Source organism: Aythya fuligula, chromosome 1 (assembly GCF_009819795.1).
Source record: "Aythya fuligula isolate bAytFul2 chromosome 1, bAytFul2.pri, whole genome shotgun sequence".
NCBI classification, from domain to species: Eukaryota; Metazoa; Chordata; class Aves; order Anseriformes; family Anatidae; genus Aythya; species Aythya fuligula.
In genome coordinates, this window is record NC_045559.1 from 196,022,973 (window position 1) to 196,038,555 (window position 15,583).

A 15,583-nucleotide genomic window follows, 5' to 3' on the forward strand; every position below is an offset into this window, starting at 1 on the left:
CCCTTGGTTATTTTTTTCCATTTTATTTTACATTTCATAAGGGAAGGAAAAGTGATGGTATAACTCTAATCTCTTTACTGAAGTGAGCCACTGTCCTGTGAAATCCCCTTCCTCCCCTGACTTAAAGGGAGCTTCGAGCACAGTTTAGGCAGTTTTAGCCTCAGAAGTCAAACTATAAATTCTGTTTAAAACGCTTGAGTAATTCTGTATTTTTCTACAGCCCTTTCTAGTCCAAATATTTGAAGGCACTCAGCAAGCATTAAGTTTCGAAAGACTTGGGAGGAAGGAATTTGAGAACTCTTGACTCTTGCTTAAATACAGACCAAGCAAGCAAGCAAGTGATGCTACAGCGTGTGGGAGCACAGCAGGGCGTGCTGCTGTGCAGGCAGGCAAAGACTATGCCCATCTTTACATCAGATGCCACCTTCTAGTGGTCCCAGTGAGCTTGGTGGGACTGTTTGTAGGTCTGCCTGTGAAAAACTGGGCTCTTGCCCAGTTTTAACCCAAGCATCAACTCAATGCGTTGTTCTATCCCTTTGGGTAGCCAAAGCTGTTTTGCAAAAAAACAAAAACAAAAACAAAAAAAAAAACCAACTCAGCAAACATAGGCAAGCAAATACAGCTTCCTGCATTAGGCTCTGCCCTAAGGCAAACATCCCCGAAGCGTGGTGAGCCTGTGACCAGGTACCAACCAACCCAGCTCAGGAGGGGACGCGTACCCAGTTGTTACGCTGGGATGGCCGCTGCTGTTAGTAGTGCCTAGAACTAAACTGGCTCTGCAGACCGGGTTGTTTTTGAGATACGAGATCTGCTTAAAGCTGAAAGGGAGAGTTTGGATAAATTATTAGGATTTGTTTTGTTTTGTTTTCCACCCAGTTGGCAGCGCAGTTGGGATGGGAGCACAGTAAGTGACACAGACAAGATGGTCACCCAGCCGCACGCTGGAAATTTCCTGTGCTTTTGTGCTGAGAGCTGCTCCTTCCAGTTGGAGAGATCCAAAGTAGGGCTTTTATTTTAATATTTTATTTATTTTATTAGTTTAGTTTAGTTTAATTTATTTTCATTTATTTTCACTTTATTTTATTTATCAGCCCAAGCAATAATTTCATAGACTTGGAAAGCTTTCCTTGAAGCTGTTCAGAGTCATTATGGGATTTTTTTCCCCCCTTCATTTTCTGCAAGAGTTGAGTCTGTGACACAAAAGAGCAATTAACCGGCTGATAACAACAAAAGAGGTAAAAGGTCAGTAGGACTTGATAATATTTAAGATTACTTCTCTAATTAGATGTTTCATTTCTGCTTTTTCTTATGCCTTTCCTTTGTCTCTTGTCATCCACAACTTCTTCAGGTCACAGTAATCATCTTTTCAGAGCCAAATGTTTATTGGTACGAACCTATAGCTTAATGCTAATAAGAGACTGCTGCAGTTCCCTGAAATATGCAATTTTGCTGAGTACTAATTGAGAGGAACAGTGTTACATATTCTGAGCTGTTCATTGTGCAGGAGTTAGAATTGGTTTCACAGGCTGAATCTTAAAATATATTTATATATAATAAATATTATATATATATATATTTTTTTTTTTTCTCTAGTAAATAATGAAGTTGGATTCTGACATTTTCTACCCCATTCCCTTTTGCTAGCATAGGAGAATGCACATTTGGAAAAGTGGTATGAAGCCTCTGTAGACAGAAACTGTCAAAAATCACTGGGAAGTAATCGGGAAGTGAATTAATGGCAGTTGCCCAAATGTCAGCTCCTGTGAACTTCTCTGCTTAAGGTGTAACCGTGTCTGGTTTTTAACTGTATGTATTACTCCAAGAGTCAGTTGTCTTCAGAAATGTTTTAGAAATAGAGTTTCCGACCGTTTCCCAGCACACAGTAGCTTGTGGGCAAACTTGAATGATTTATTACAAGCATTTTACCAGAAAACTCATGCTGAGATGCTTCTTCAGCAGTGGCTTTATGATATGTTTTCCACGAGTGCTCATTATCAGGTGAAGTCATTATAAACCTGCCAATGCCTTCTGATAAATCAAGTTATGGAAGCAATTTATTAAGACCAGTTTTTCAAAGCATAAATCGTCTGAGTCAAAGAGAGATCAAGGTTTGAGTGGAGATTTATGCATGTCTGCAAAGTGCTGGGAAAATAAAGGAACTGTGTCAAGTGTTCCCACAACGGGTGAGCAGCTGGCTGTGGCAGAAATGGGCCCGAGTCCCCAAAACTGAGTGAGAGAAGCCAGTGGCACTGCCCATGCTCTGAAGGAAGAACTACACCTGTTTTCAGAACGTAGAGAAATTGATGATTCGTCTTCTGTTTCTATCAAATGTCAAGAAAATATTTGCTTATTGAAATGCCGTGGTCAGAACCTAGCACTCTTCAATGCAGCAGGGAAATAGGGTGCGCCGTCCTTCTTCCAGAACACGTTTGCTGCGTGCCCAGCCGGTATGGGTACAGACTCGAATGCCCCCTGGGTGCTGGCAGAGGTGAAGCAGAGCCTGCGCTGCCATTCTGAGTTTTGGAGAAGCATTGTGGAGAAGTTCCTTACCAGGAGAGGTTTGGATGTGCGGTCCCAGCTCACACGGTGGCACCAAACCACCCTGGGTCCGGCCATCCACTGCCCAGCTGCGTGTCTGCATCGTCGCTGTGGGTCCAGGCTTTTGCTGATCCTGTCCTCTGTGCACCACCTTTATTTGTACCTGGTGGAAAAGTTTCAAGTAAAAAAAAAAATCTTGTTGTGGTACTTAGGTGGTATTTACAAGGACCCAGGACTTTTGTAGGATTTGTTGCTCTGTCTGGGATTGTACAAGCAGCCATGGCAAGTCCATAAGTAAATTCATGGAAGCACAGCATGGTTTGGGTTGGAAGAGACCTTAAAGCCCATCCAGCTCCAGCCTGTGGCAGGGACACCTCCCACCAGCCCAGGTTGCCCAAAGCCCCATCCAGCCTGGCCTTGAGCACCTCCAGGGATGGGGCATCCACAGCTTCTCTGGGGAACCCGTGACAGGGCTTCACCAACCTCTGAGTAAAGAATTTCCTCCTAGCATCTGATCTAAATTTCCTCTCTTTCAGTTTAAAACCATTCCTCCTTGTCCTGTTACTACACCCCCTGACAAAGAGTCCCTCCCCAGCTTTCCTGTAGCCCCCTTTAGGTACTGGCAGGCTGCTGTAAGGTCTCCCTGGAGACTTCTCTTCTCCAGGCTGAACAACCCCAACTCCCTCAGCCTGTCTTCACAGGAGAGGTGCTCCAGCCCCTTGATCATCCTCGTGGTCTCCTCTGGACTCACTGTAATACTTCCATGTCCTTCTCATGCTGGGGTCCCTAGAGCTGAACGCAGTAAATTCTACATCTGTTGCAGGAAATTCAGAAACAGGATGGTTTAGTACTGTTCTTTGCACAGACACTGGTTCTCATAAGGTAAGTGGGCAAACACGTTTTTGATAAATCTGTTTTAAGGCCCCCAGCATTGTGGCTAAGAGTAGGTAATAGGAACAAACCGATGGGTTTGTTGCTTTGGGAAGTGAGTCTGGTGCACCGTGTGTCAGTGTCTCGGAGTGTTGCTCAACCCACTAATGGAATTTAGGCATGGTACATCGAATTACAGCCTATTTCTAGATTTGAGGGTGCCCACGTGATCAAACAGTACCTCAGGCCCAGTGATTAAATAACTGAGATCTGAACCCTAGAGTGAGAAAAAGCCAACATGGAAACACATGAAAAAGGTTGCGGAGATATCCCAAACCCGCCTGGATGCCATCCTGCACAACGTGCTCTAGGGGCATCGTGCTTCGGTGCCTGCCATGAGACACCCCAGCCGTAACTCCCCGGGGCTCATCTCGTTCGACAGTCTCTGTTCATGGCTTCTCCTCCTTCCCACCACTGGTCTGGCTCTGAATGGCCGCGTGGCAAAGGGCTCGATCCTGTGCCCTGCTGCACTGCCACTAAAGCAGCAGCAAGAAGGGGATTCAGGCTTCTGTGGGGTCTCTGATCGCAGCAGAAATTTATCTGCCTTTCACTGGGGAAGTTTAAGCCATTGTTTTAAGTCCACACGTTGGAAAAGCAAGAAAACCATGCCTGTGAGTTCTCACGTTTGCCCGTTTTTGTGCTGAGTTGGCAGCGTTTTGTCACTGCTGTTTGCATCCCTCGTTTATTGCTCGGCGTGCCCATGGTCTCGTGCTGCTCCTCCCTTCCTAAATTTCCCATACAGCAGAGAGTAAAAAATGATGTAGGAAGGAAATGCACTAATAAAACGCACTAAAAAATAACCACTCTTCACCTAAGTCACTTTTAGATGTTTCTGCTCGCTGCCGGTCCACTGACAGCCCCATCAGCACAGGTTTTGGGAAGCAAATTGGGTGGCGGTGGCCTAGCAGCTCCTCTCCCACCAACTATTCCGAAATTATACCTTCCCGAAACATGTTGGCAACTGTGTGTACGTGACCTCTGGTTTTGCTTCAGCAACAAAAGGCTGGTGGCAGTTTGAACCATTGTGCTCTTTATTTAAAACAAGCCTTTCAAGTGGGAGCCAAAAAAAAAAAAAAAAAAAAAGCTTTTTGGTGAAGCTTTGAAAAATTATAAAAGAAGTCCAGCAGCTTGCAAGAATTTTCCATTGCCAGCTGTTCATAAAGTAGAAACCTTCTCCATCTTTTGACTAATCCGTAGCCCCAGAACGCTGCACCTTGTCCTGTCAACTGAACTTACAATTAATAATTCATTGCTTTTTCATTTTTATGGGTACTTTCAGACTTTTATAGCCTTGGAGCTGTATGATGATTATTTTTTTTTGACACTTCGTCTTTAGTCCCTGTTTGCAGGTATATCATTTCTCGGTGTATTGTTTCTACTGCCCATCATTCTTTAACATATTCTTTATCACAGGCTGTACAAATGCAGCTGCTGGCTTAGCAACTTCTGCAGGTTGGGGCTGGTGAAGAGGAAGGTGGTACGAGCAGGAGGTACGAGCCAGCCCTGTGACCTGTGCTGACTCTACAGGTACCTTAAAGGAGGCTGTAGCGAGGTGGGGGTTGGTTTGTTCTCCCACGTGCCTGGTGACAGGACGAGGGGGAATGGGCTAAAGTTGCGCCAGGGGAGTTTTAGGTTAGATGTTAGGAAGAACTTCTTCACTGAAAGGGTTGTGAGGCATTGGAACAGGCTGCCCAGGGAAGTGGTGGAGTCACCATCCCTGGAAGTCTTCAAAAGACGTTTAGATGTAGAGCTTAGGGATATGGTTTAGTGGGGACTGTTGGTGTTAGGTCAGAGGTTGGACTCGATGATCTTGAGGTCTCTTCCAACCTAGAAATTCTGTGATTCTGTGGCTCAGCACGTTTTTGGTGGAACATGCTCTGTGCAGAAAGGACTGGGAAAAGAGGCAGCTGCTTGGGCACACGTGCTTTGCAGTTTTAGTGCTCTTCACGTGGAGTTTATTACACGGCTTTACACAAAAGCCAGGCTGAAACTGCCTCTGTTATCTCATTAGCCAAAGTCAGGAGCTTGGGCAGGTCTTGAAAAGGTTTAGAAAAAAAAATATCTTATTCGCTTTTTGATAATTCCAACTATTCGCTCTACATAATCATAGCCCTGCATCGTGAGAGGGATCCTTGGTAGTTAACTGGACTCAGACACATTTCTTTGCAGCTCTGGGGCATACTGACTTCTTGCTTGTTTAAGTCTTGCAGCAACAAAAGAATCTGGCTAACAGGCTAATATCCTTTTTTAATTCTTCTGCTATTCTGAAAGATAACATTTTGCTGTCTTCTTGCTTCTGCAAATCTTCCCCATCTTAAAATTAAACTTTATTTACAGAAGTTCCTAAATTTCCTCATTAGTCCTTTTAAAACACCCAGATGCCTCTCTCCTTAGACTGAGGACACATATATATTTAGTTTGTTCAGATGTCCTTTCATCATCTTTTTATTCAGCCTTTATTCCCCCAGCTGAGTCTAGCAATTTCCCTGAATTTTCCTGTAAAGGATCTTTGATGTCCTCATTTTCATTGCTCATTTTATTGCAAACTGAACCAAACTGGTATTTAAAATCTTGGTATTTTGTGTAAGTGTGATGTAGTATATTTTGTCATAATGGAAATATAACTTCCAAAGACAATTTACATTTTTGCTGTGGTCTTGAATATTAACGAGGCTTCTTTTACTCACACACTGGAGCTGTTTGACAGTCTGGCATTATTTTCATCTAGATTTTTCCAGGAAGTTGGCAACAGTTCATGCTGGAAAGCAGCACTTCAGCATCTCTTTCACTGAAATTGGTGGTTCATCAACACTGTCTGTAATTTGTTTTGCTTACACAGCAACAGAATCCAGTTTGAATTGCAAATAAAAGGAATCTCAATATTATGCAGTTTTTCAGCAAAGAATCACAGAACCACAGCATGGTTTGGGCTGGAAGGGACCTCAAAGCCCACCCAGTTCCAACCCCCTGCCATGGGCAGGGACACCTCCCACCAGCCCAGGTTGCCCAAAGCCCCATCCAGCCTGGCCTTGAACACCTCCAGGGATGGGGCATCCACAGCTTCTCTGGGCAGCCTCTGAGTGAAGAATTTCTTCAGAAATCTCATGCGAGCAGAGCAGAAGGGGACAATCCCCTCCCTTGCCCTGCTGGCCATGTTGCTTTTGATGCAGCCCAGGACTTGGTTGGCTTTCTGGGCCACAAGCATACATTGCCAGCTCATGCTGAGCTTCTCATCCACCAACATGCCCAGGTACTTCTCCTCAGGGCTGCTCTCAGTAAAACATATAGAGCTGAACTAACTCTGTCCAATTTTACATTTTTTTTCCCTTATGTTGCAGAAATATATAAAGAATTTAGGCCCTTTCCTAAGACTCATCACAAGTTTTCTGAAGTAAGTTTTTTTCTCTATTCCAATGTAGTTAAACAATGTGCCAACATAACTATCAAAAGAGGTGCTTTTGAAGAAGGGATTAAAAAATTCTAAGCATTAATATAAAGCACAGGAAGCACCTGAGATCACGGTCCCAAGTGAAGTCTATGGGTCTGGCAAAAGGAGTAATAGGGATGGCTTCAAAGTATGTTTGTGCTTTGTCTGCTCGTGTTCCTCCCACAGAACGGCATGGCTTACACCATAAGAAATGAAAAGCTCAGACCTCATTTCAAGAGTCCCAAGGCCTATTTCTATAGCCAAGAATAACCAGAGCAAAGATTAGCTCTTTACGCCAGGAGCTATGACATGGCCAAAGGCCCCTATTCTTCTTCTGTGCAATCTAGAGAATTTTTCTTGTCTGATTCAATTTTTAAGGGAATGATTCCACTTGTTAGCCCTCTGTACATCACAGAATTGAAAGTGTCTTCATTTACAGTGCTGCAACGGGGTCCCAATTTAACTATGTGAACCTACCCTGTGTACTTTATAATATGTCTAGAGTACAATGTTTTGTAACGTAGTCCAGTTGCAATATACCCAAATCTGCAGGTTAACGATTATCTTATTGAAGCCTTCATGCTAAAATACATACAATTCGTGATGTGCCTAAAGACATTACGAAGATAGTTGCAGATTTTAGTTCTAAGAAAACCTGGAGTGATTACGCGTGGTTTTATTTTGTTGATTGTGTGCCTGGCTTAAGTATGCCTGCTTTCCTGTAGCATGGCATATTTCTTTAGAGTGCTTTCAGAATGTCTCTGCAGTTCTTCAAGGTGTGAATTTAAACGTTCTTCAAACTCTTTTGTATGTTTCTCTTCCTCTTGAAGGAACTTTTCTGTTTTTGCAAGGATGGACATCTCAGGAGAAGACTGAGAAATGCACAGAAAGAAATAGTAAAAGACACAAAGTTCAACAACGTGCTTGCATAATCAGTTTTTAAACTTAAACACATCTTAAGGCAGAGCAGCTAATAACCCTCTAAAGCTTTAAACATCTCCAAGAAAATATGACTTCAGGCATACATTTTTAAATGCATTCTGGTGGCTAAATACCATAATGTGAACATGATGTTTAAACACCCCTGACATTCACAGCATTGGGATGTAGATTTGCCATTAAAAAATATAAATATCCTGTTAGACAGAATTAAGCTGCCTCAGAACCTCTTAAATCTTTGGATCAGCTAAAGGTCATGTGAGTCATTTGTGTAATTTAGACCAGGACAGAGGACAATAACCTGTTCTTTGGAACTACAGAATATAACTAGTGTTGGGTACTGCTGATTGCCTCCTGTAATTTTCTCCCTCTGCCTCTCTTCCATCTCAGGAGATGCTTTCTTAGGAAAGGAAGAAAAACTGTACTCATTTCAGCACTGTCTACTTCAAGTCCTGATATTCTGGAGGACGTACTAAACTTTATTCACTGCAAGTAGTTCACTGAAAAATTTTATTTCCATTTAATGAACATTTAGTAGACAGAGACATAAAACATATGAAAATCAGTCTTAAAATGGTTGTCATGGGACACAGAGTTGTATAAAGCAAAGGACGTGAATAAATCTTTGCTGGAATGAGTTCTAAAACTGTAAGCAGCATTCTTTGTTAATTCCTTTTGCTAATATTTAAGATCTATTCATTGGAATGTCTGTCAAAAAAAAAAAAAAAAGAAAACAAAACCCTTTTCTTGGTCTAAAGATAATTTGCTTGTTTAAATATATTCAATGTTTATTTGTAAAGATAAAAATGATTTTATGGCATGAATTTTTAACAGTCAACTGAGAAAAAACTTCAAACAGGATCTGTAAAATATTAAGAGAAAGATATTTTTCTGTCTTTATGTGACCACATATTGAGTAAGATTATTAGAAATTATCATCTTAAACCCTGTGTTGAAATATTTTTTAATAACTGTTAGAATTGTTAGCATTGAATCTCTAGTTTTGTTTTTCCTAGAATATAAAAAGGAGACTGCCAGTACATCAAATAGGAAGGGCCTCAAATGATTTAAATATCCAAATGCTTTGTGGAAAATGCCAATTCTATTAAACCTGTAAATGTTTATTCTAGGATCCATTATATCGGAATGGGGTATTCCCTATTTCCACAGCAACTACAGGCAGATTCAGTCTTTGCTTCAGCCTGGTTTAAAACTGCCCTTAACAGCTTCTCAGGCCAGAAGATATTAAGTAGAAAATACAGAAATGCTGTAAAGCACTATTCTATTCAAATGGTTTGCAGCAGACCTTGAGATGAAATTTAGGGATTTCCCATAAGAAATCTCCTTACTTTTCACAGTACAGCAAGTAAATGATAGCCAGAAATAAGTTCTGGATGTAATTCCACCCTCTAGACTGAGCCAGGCTTTCTGGACATACAGGGTTCCTAAAGTGAAATTCACAGATAAAGCAGAATTTTCCTTTACTTGGTGCCTCAAAAGTAAGTGTTTTAATGGGGCAGGGAAGAAAGTGACTTAATTTGCCAGGTAGGAATATGTAAATATATTCGTTCACCTTGTCCCACAACACTCTTCTATCGCTCCCTGCACTAGCAGGGATCTTCCAGTGCTAGAGAAACTCTGGAGGGAAATCACCCGCCTTTTGTTTTTCCCTGGAAACATGTGCATGATTCCCCACCCACAAATCACCATTGTTTTCACACAAAGAGATTTTCCTGAGATTCTGAATGCTATGGCTACACGCAATTTTTTTCCTCCCCTCTCACGGGCTAGGTCACATAAATATTTTCTTGTGATGTTTGGATTCAGTGATAGAGTTGGCAGTACTACTCTGAAGTGTTTTAAGATAGCTTTGCATTATGAAGAAGCCACTGTACGTGGAGGCTTTATTTAAAGCAACACCATGTTTCACTTACTCTAAAATCACTGAGTCAATACTGAGCAAATAAAACACTTCCAGAGAGAAGCAAAGGAAACCAGGCAGATGTGCCAGTCTTCAGAAATATTACATCAAGTTACAAGAGGTTCTCAGAGATTCATTACTGCAGTGTTTACAATTGCTGACTTGTCAGTAGAAACATACTGGCCTCACGATGAAGCTATCTTCCTAAAACGCTACTGTCCTTTGCTTCAATTGGTACTCACTTTGATGTGTTTTTCTTGAAATACAGTGTGAACCCCAAATGAGACATTTCTGAATTTCCTCAGAGGAGAGGGGAATGTTTATCACAGAACAAGCAGATCGTGGCTCCTTGCAGCTTCTTACCCTGAGGGTCAGACATCACTGACTATCATTTTAGATAGGTCCCTAATGCACTGTGTTTATGCACTTTGAGAGAAGGTTGTATCTAAACAGGTCTAAAAGGCAAAATTTCTTGTTAGCAAGTAAGCTTTGTTTTCCCAGCCTCTGGTCTGTTCTTTCACTATGTCCTATATTATCTTCACTTTCTGTGCCTGAGGAAGGAAAACTATAAAGAAACTGCTTTAATCCCTGTCTCAGATGAGACTCATGGTCCCTAGTTTTGAATTTGTTTTCTTCAGATAACGCTTCCTTTGTATCTTTCAGTTTTCTAACTGGAGCTGTGCAGAAATGGGTTCATTGGTAAGATTTCAGCCTAACTGGCCGGGTAGTTAGGCAACAAGGACTCTGCTTTTTCATTACTACAGTGTCAGCTCCCCCCATATTTCCTTGCTGTATACCAGTAACAGGAGCCACCCTTTTGCCTCATCATTTGCTGGAAATGAAGGAGGGCACCTGATATATAGACGCATATCTCCATATGTGATACATATTAAATATGTCTTTTCCTTAAACAGAAACTACTCAAAATGCTTATGAGTTATGAAACTGGGTTGCTGGGCAGAAGCGCTGCGGGAAGCCAGGTCTATTCTCTCGCAGAGTGCCTAATTAACTTTACTAGTGCTAATCTCTTTCTTGTCCCATGAACTGTCCAACATTTCTGGATGCACATTTAGCAGTGCAGCAAGAAAACATTAACATTCAGGATAGTCTAATGTTTAGTGGTCAAATCATGCTCACAGAGCATTAAAGTCTTCTCATGTTTAGCCCTTCTACTACTCTGGAAAGTTCTTGTCACACCAAGACTACGAATTGGTCTGCCTAATTTTAATTTTCAGGGTGCAGTTTCCTCTAACCCTGCAATGCAGTACGTTTTAGGCAGAAGATACAGATGACTTTCTTCTCAGAAGAATGTGCTTCTGCTTGTATATGAAAATTGAGATTCCTGGGATAACTTCAAGCCACATAGGAAGGCATTTGGAGGACATAAATACCTTAGCAAGTAGGTAACAGTATTACTTAAAAGGCATGGACCACTGTGTGCCTCTGGGTAGGATCAAGACTGTCAAAATCATTCCTAATAATGTCCAGTGCTAGAATTTCCACAACTATCCACTGCAATTTATTTATTAAGTCATTTCCCGTCCTTAAAGTTAGAAAGTTTCCTAATGTCTAATTTAAATTTTCCTTGCTACAACCTAAGTCTTTCCTGTTCTACTAAGTCTTGAAAGCAAGAGCACGTGATGTGTGTCCATCACCTGAAGGGAAATATGACAAAGTATTCATGACTAAAAGTCACAAATAAAGATCCAGGTTGGGAAGCACAGTGTACATAACTGCTTGCTCCAGCTAATATAGAGAAATTATATAGAAATAGACAATTCTGAACCTGCCAATAATCTTCTTGAATAAATATGTATGTATATAAATGATGATTTGATTTTATTGATCTTCTGAACTCCTACCTGCTTTGATCCCTCTCCTTTGGGCTTAGACTATGCTTGAGAAACATCCCTTGCTTAATAATTTCATTCTGTACTTTGCCCACACACCAGCTGGCAATGTTTTCCTTACAATCTAGTCAACTGTCTTGGCACCGACCCTGTCCTGAGTGCCAGCTGGGAAATAGTTTCCCTGCAGCTTGCAAAAGTGTCTCAGAATGGGCATTTTCCCTGGGCTGGCTGGAAATAGAAGCTTTGTGCCCTGCTATCTTTGTCTGACACTTCTGACAGAAGAGAGGATGAGAACTGGTGTTTACCAGACTTTTCCTGAAAAAGTCCAAACAATTCTTTTTGCTGCTAGCAGTTCAAAGAGGAAAACTTCCAAGCCAATGAGAAACCAAAAGCCATTCACTTAAAATTCCTATGAGATGGAAACATGGAAATGAGGTCATACACCCAGGGCTAGCTGGTTCACTCTGACTGCTGGGACACAGCTGCTGGGAGCACAGGCTGCACTGCAATCCCTGCTTCCCAGGCAGGTAATCTGTGAATAATGTGGTGCTGTTGTCTACTGGGAGCTTCTGGAGCATCTTCCAGCAGCCACATCTCTGACAAGAAAGGATGTGTGCACATTTATGAAGCGTACAGCAGAACTGGGGCACGACCAGTGCAACCTGCCTGAAGATGGCTGTTGGTGTCACGATGCTCTTCTGTCCTAATTAACATGCCATGTGGCAAGAACATTGCCTACTGGTCCTCCCCATTAAAAGCTGACCTAGTCTTCCCTTTTTTCTCTCAATAGGATTCAGGCACAAACAGTTCAGGATCTTCTGGGTACAAAGATGCACACATCACTGTTGGACAGAGAGATGGCCACAGTCCATTCCTCAATAATCTGTAAATTCTATTAAAAGTTGGTGTGGTTGTGTGGTTTGAGGTCTGGAAAATGAGTGCTAAATCTTCTAGTGGAAAAAACCAAAATAGGGGCCTGTAGTGGTTGCCTAAGGATGGAAAAAAGATACTAAGGAAGAATATAAAGCTCAAATTTAAAGAGAGAGCTGAAGTTGAAGAATTCTGGAAAGTTTTTCCTAAGAAGTTGCCATAGCCAAGGTGAGATTTATCCCACTTGTCAATGGAGGTTGGTAATCTGCACCCTATGAAGACTGAAAGAAAGAATGCTGCACTATTACTCTTTCATTTCAAGAAAAATAAGGATTACAGCAGTTATCATTTCTGTTCCTTTTCAAATACAATAGCTAACACACAGAAAATAGTTGCTGCAATTCCTCTAATTTCATCCATCAATCAAATGCTGTGGAAACCGGATTTGTCTAACAGCACTTAAGGCAGAAGTTTGCAGGTATTATGGAAAGACACTTAAAGCAGTGCCCCTACAGAAGGCAATATGAAGCAGAGTGCCCCAATATAGAAGGCAATGAGCTAAAATGTAGAAGTCTCTCCCGCAGTCACATAATGGCAGGTAATTATCACCATCGTTACTAGTACAGAGATATGGCCCAGTAGGGGATGTTTAATCTTCAGAAAAAAACTGTGGTTATGTTAGGATAAGGTATTTACAGTTTTGCTGGGCTAGCACTGAATAAATAACAGTGACAACAGGAATAATCTAATTTTTGGTTCCTTCAGGATTGCATTTGGTCCACAGATAGATGTGGACCACTAAAAGAAGCTCTGAAAATATCTACGTTATAGAAAAACAGTTACTTACTGATAATTTGATTTCTTCTGCATCGTAAGCATGGCTTAGTAAACCGCCTGTTGTGCCTTTTTCAGAAAACAGCCCGCCAAAGCACAAAGGATACCCCACTGGTGGTGGTGGAGATTTATCATCCAGTTCCTTTTCATGACCTCTGTCAAGTTTATAAGATAAAGTGATATCACTTTTTGAGCCAGTGATATTGCCTTGGCCATATGAAGTTGGGCTACGGTTTCTGTGGCGTCTACTGGCTGTGAGCAGAGCAGTCTGTTGAGCTTTCATGTGCCATCCATCTTCATTTTGGGAAGTTCTAAAATAGCAATAAAAATATAAAATCAAAATATGAAAACCAGTTGAAACTCCGAGCTATCAGAGCAAAGCCATGCTTTTTGTTCATTTGTTTGACTTTGATTACTCAACTGTTCAAAGTGCTTCCTGCACCCGGTTATGGACATAAGATTACGCATTACCAAGCTGCAGCAATTTAGCAACTTTCCACCTAAGTTACTGTGATTGTCTGAGTGTGCATTCTTTGTCTGCTTCAGCTGTAACTTGAATCACACTGATTTAAACTCTCCCATCGGAATTTCAGTTGAGTAACCTTGCCATATAATTTTGCAGGATACAATCTAAACCACAAACTGGCTTCGGTATGATGAGAAATAGACAGAACTTAGCCACACAAATACTAGAAATAAAATATCAAATTAGAAGAGAGATGAGATTATTTGTGGTCTGGATAATTAGTCAGTTTTGATCTAATATAACTTTAAAGAACTATATTCGAATAGCTAGAATTTAGAATAAATGCTTAAATCAGTTAAATAAAAAGGATAGTACAGGAAACTTTGATCCTAAATCTTTACTGCAACACTAATTATGCTACTGATTTAATGATAACCCACTGGAAATTAATAAGAGAAAATGCACTGGAAATTAATAAAGGAAATGATGAAATCTTTAAAGTAATTTTTTTAAAATTACACATAAACATGCTTTTGTAACAATAAGGGAAATCTTCAAGCTTATTGAATTTTCAAGTATTTTATTATGATGTTCCATAACTCTTGTATCCTGCTTATAGTGATCAGAATGGATGTATGAGCATATATTTGCATTCATTTGTAGCTCTGTGAAGCAAACAATTTTTATGGTTAACTACAACAACAACAAAATCTTGCTTCCCATTTGAAATTTCTTCTTCTGACAGTTAACCGAATAACTCTGAAATCACATAGATTAAAGAGGAGAAAATTTTGAGACTTGTTTGCCCAGATGTCTAATTTTCAAATGGATCTTTACTTGCTTTATATACCAAAACGTGAAACAAACAAACAAAAAAAAGACAATTCAATTATTTCACATTTTATTACATTTCTGTGACAACATTTCTGGCTATAGTAGAAATTGCCACTGTAGGGAGGCCTGTGCTTATGATGAAATAGAAATTTCACTCTTGGGAGGTAACTACTGTACTTAAACATGATAGATGTCTGGAAAGATGTTTAAAAGATCCTAAAACGCTTTACTAATTTGAAATGCAGCTATAAAAGCTTTTAAAGATCAAGTTCTCTGCCACTAAAACGTGATTACTGTTATATCTAAGAATATGTAGTGCTACTCAGATCCAAGGAAAACAGATTTTATTTTTAATAAAAAAGGAAGAATATGCCAAGCACAGGGAAAGGGCAGTGCTGTCTGCAGAAAGATCACACCATCATTTTCTAACATCGGTTTAAATATTTAGTGCTGGGAGAAGCACTAAGTAAGTGCAGCCCTAATGGCTCCTGCTTGTACATAGGCATGCTGGGGCTGAAACGTGAGACTGAATCCTCTATAAATGGGCTGTGCAGGACAACCCAGAAACCTGATGAAGAACATATTTTCTCGGATTATAAAGTAGTAGCGATTAAGTTACTCCGAATGCTACAAAAAAGCAAATTATAAGCATGATGCTATAATATTATTATTACTATGATATTGTTATTATGCATTCAAAGACAAAACTCTGGAAATATGTACCAAACCTTCCAGTTCTCTAAATGACCTAAAATGTTTATCTTTTTGGGGGCAGAAATTTCTCCTTTCTTCCATGCTTTTCATTAAAATAAATACACTCTGCCCTTCTGGGCATAGGAGAATGCATTTATTTATTTTTTCTCCTATTTTAAATCTATTCTGCCTATTGTTTGTATGAAGGCCACAGTGAAAAAACTGACACCTTTGAAGATAGATGGCAACGAATGACAAAATCGCAGATTTTTTTTTTTTTT

At 40.6% G+C, this 15,583-nt stretch overlaps 1 protein-coding gene across 1 annotated transcript in view; it reads right to left on the minus strand.

Moving 5' to 3' along the window:
• Nucleotides 1–7,596: 7,596 nt before the first annotated feature.
• The window catches only part of DEUP1 (deuterosome assembly protein 1), a 41,297-nt gene continuing 33,310 nt past the window's right edge, over nucleotides 7,597–15,583 (minus strand). The window contains exons 13-14 of the mRNA XM_032207552.1: nucleotides 13,323–13,620; nucleotides 7,597–7,767 (exon numbers count right to left, since the gene is read on the minus strand). Of these exons, the coding sequence (XP_032063443.1) occupies nucleotides 7,597–7,767; nucleotides 13,323–13,620 (469 nt within the window). The remainder of the gene's footprint in view (nucleotides 7,768–13,322; nucleotides 13,621–15,583) is intronic.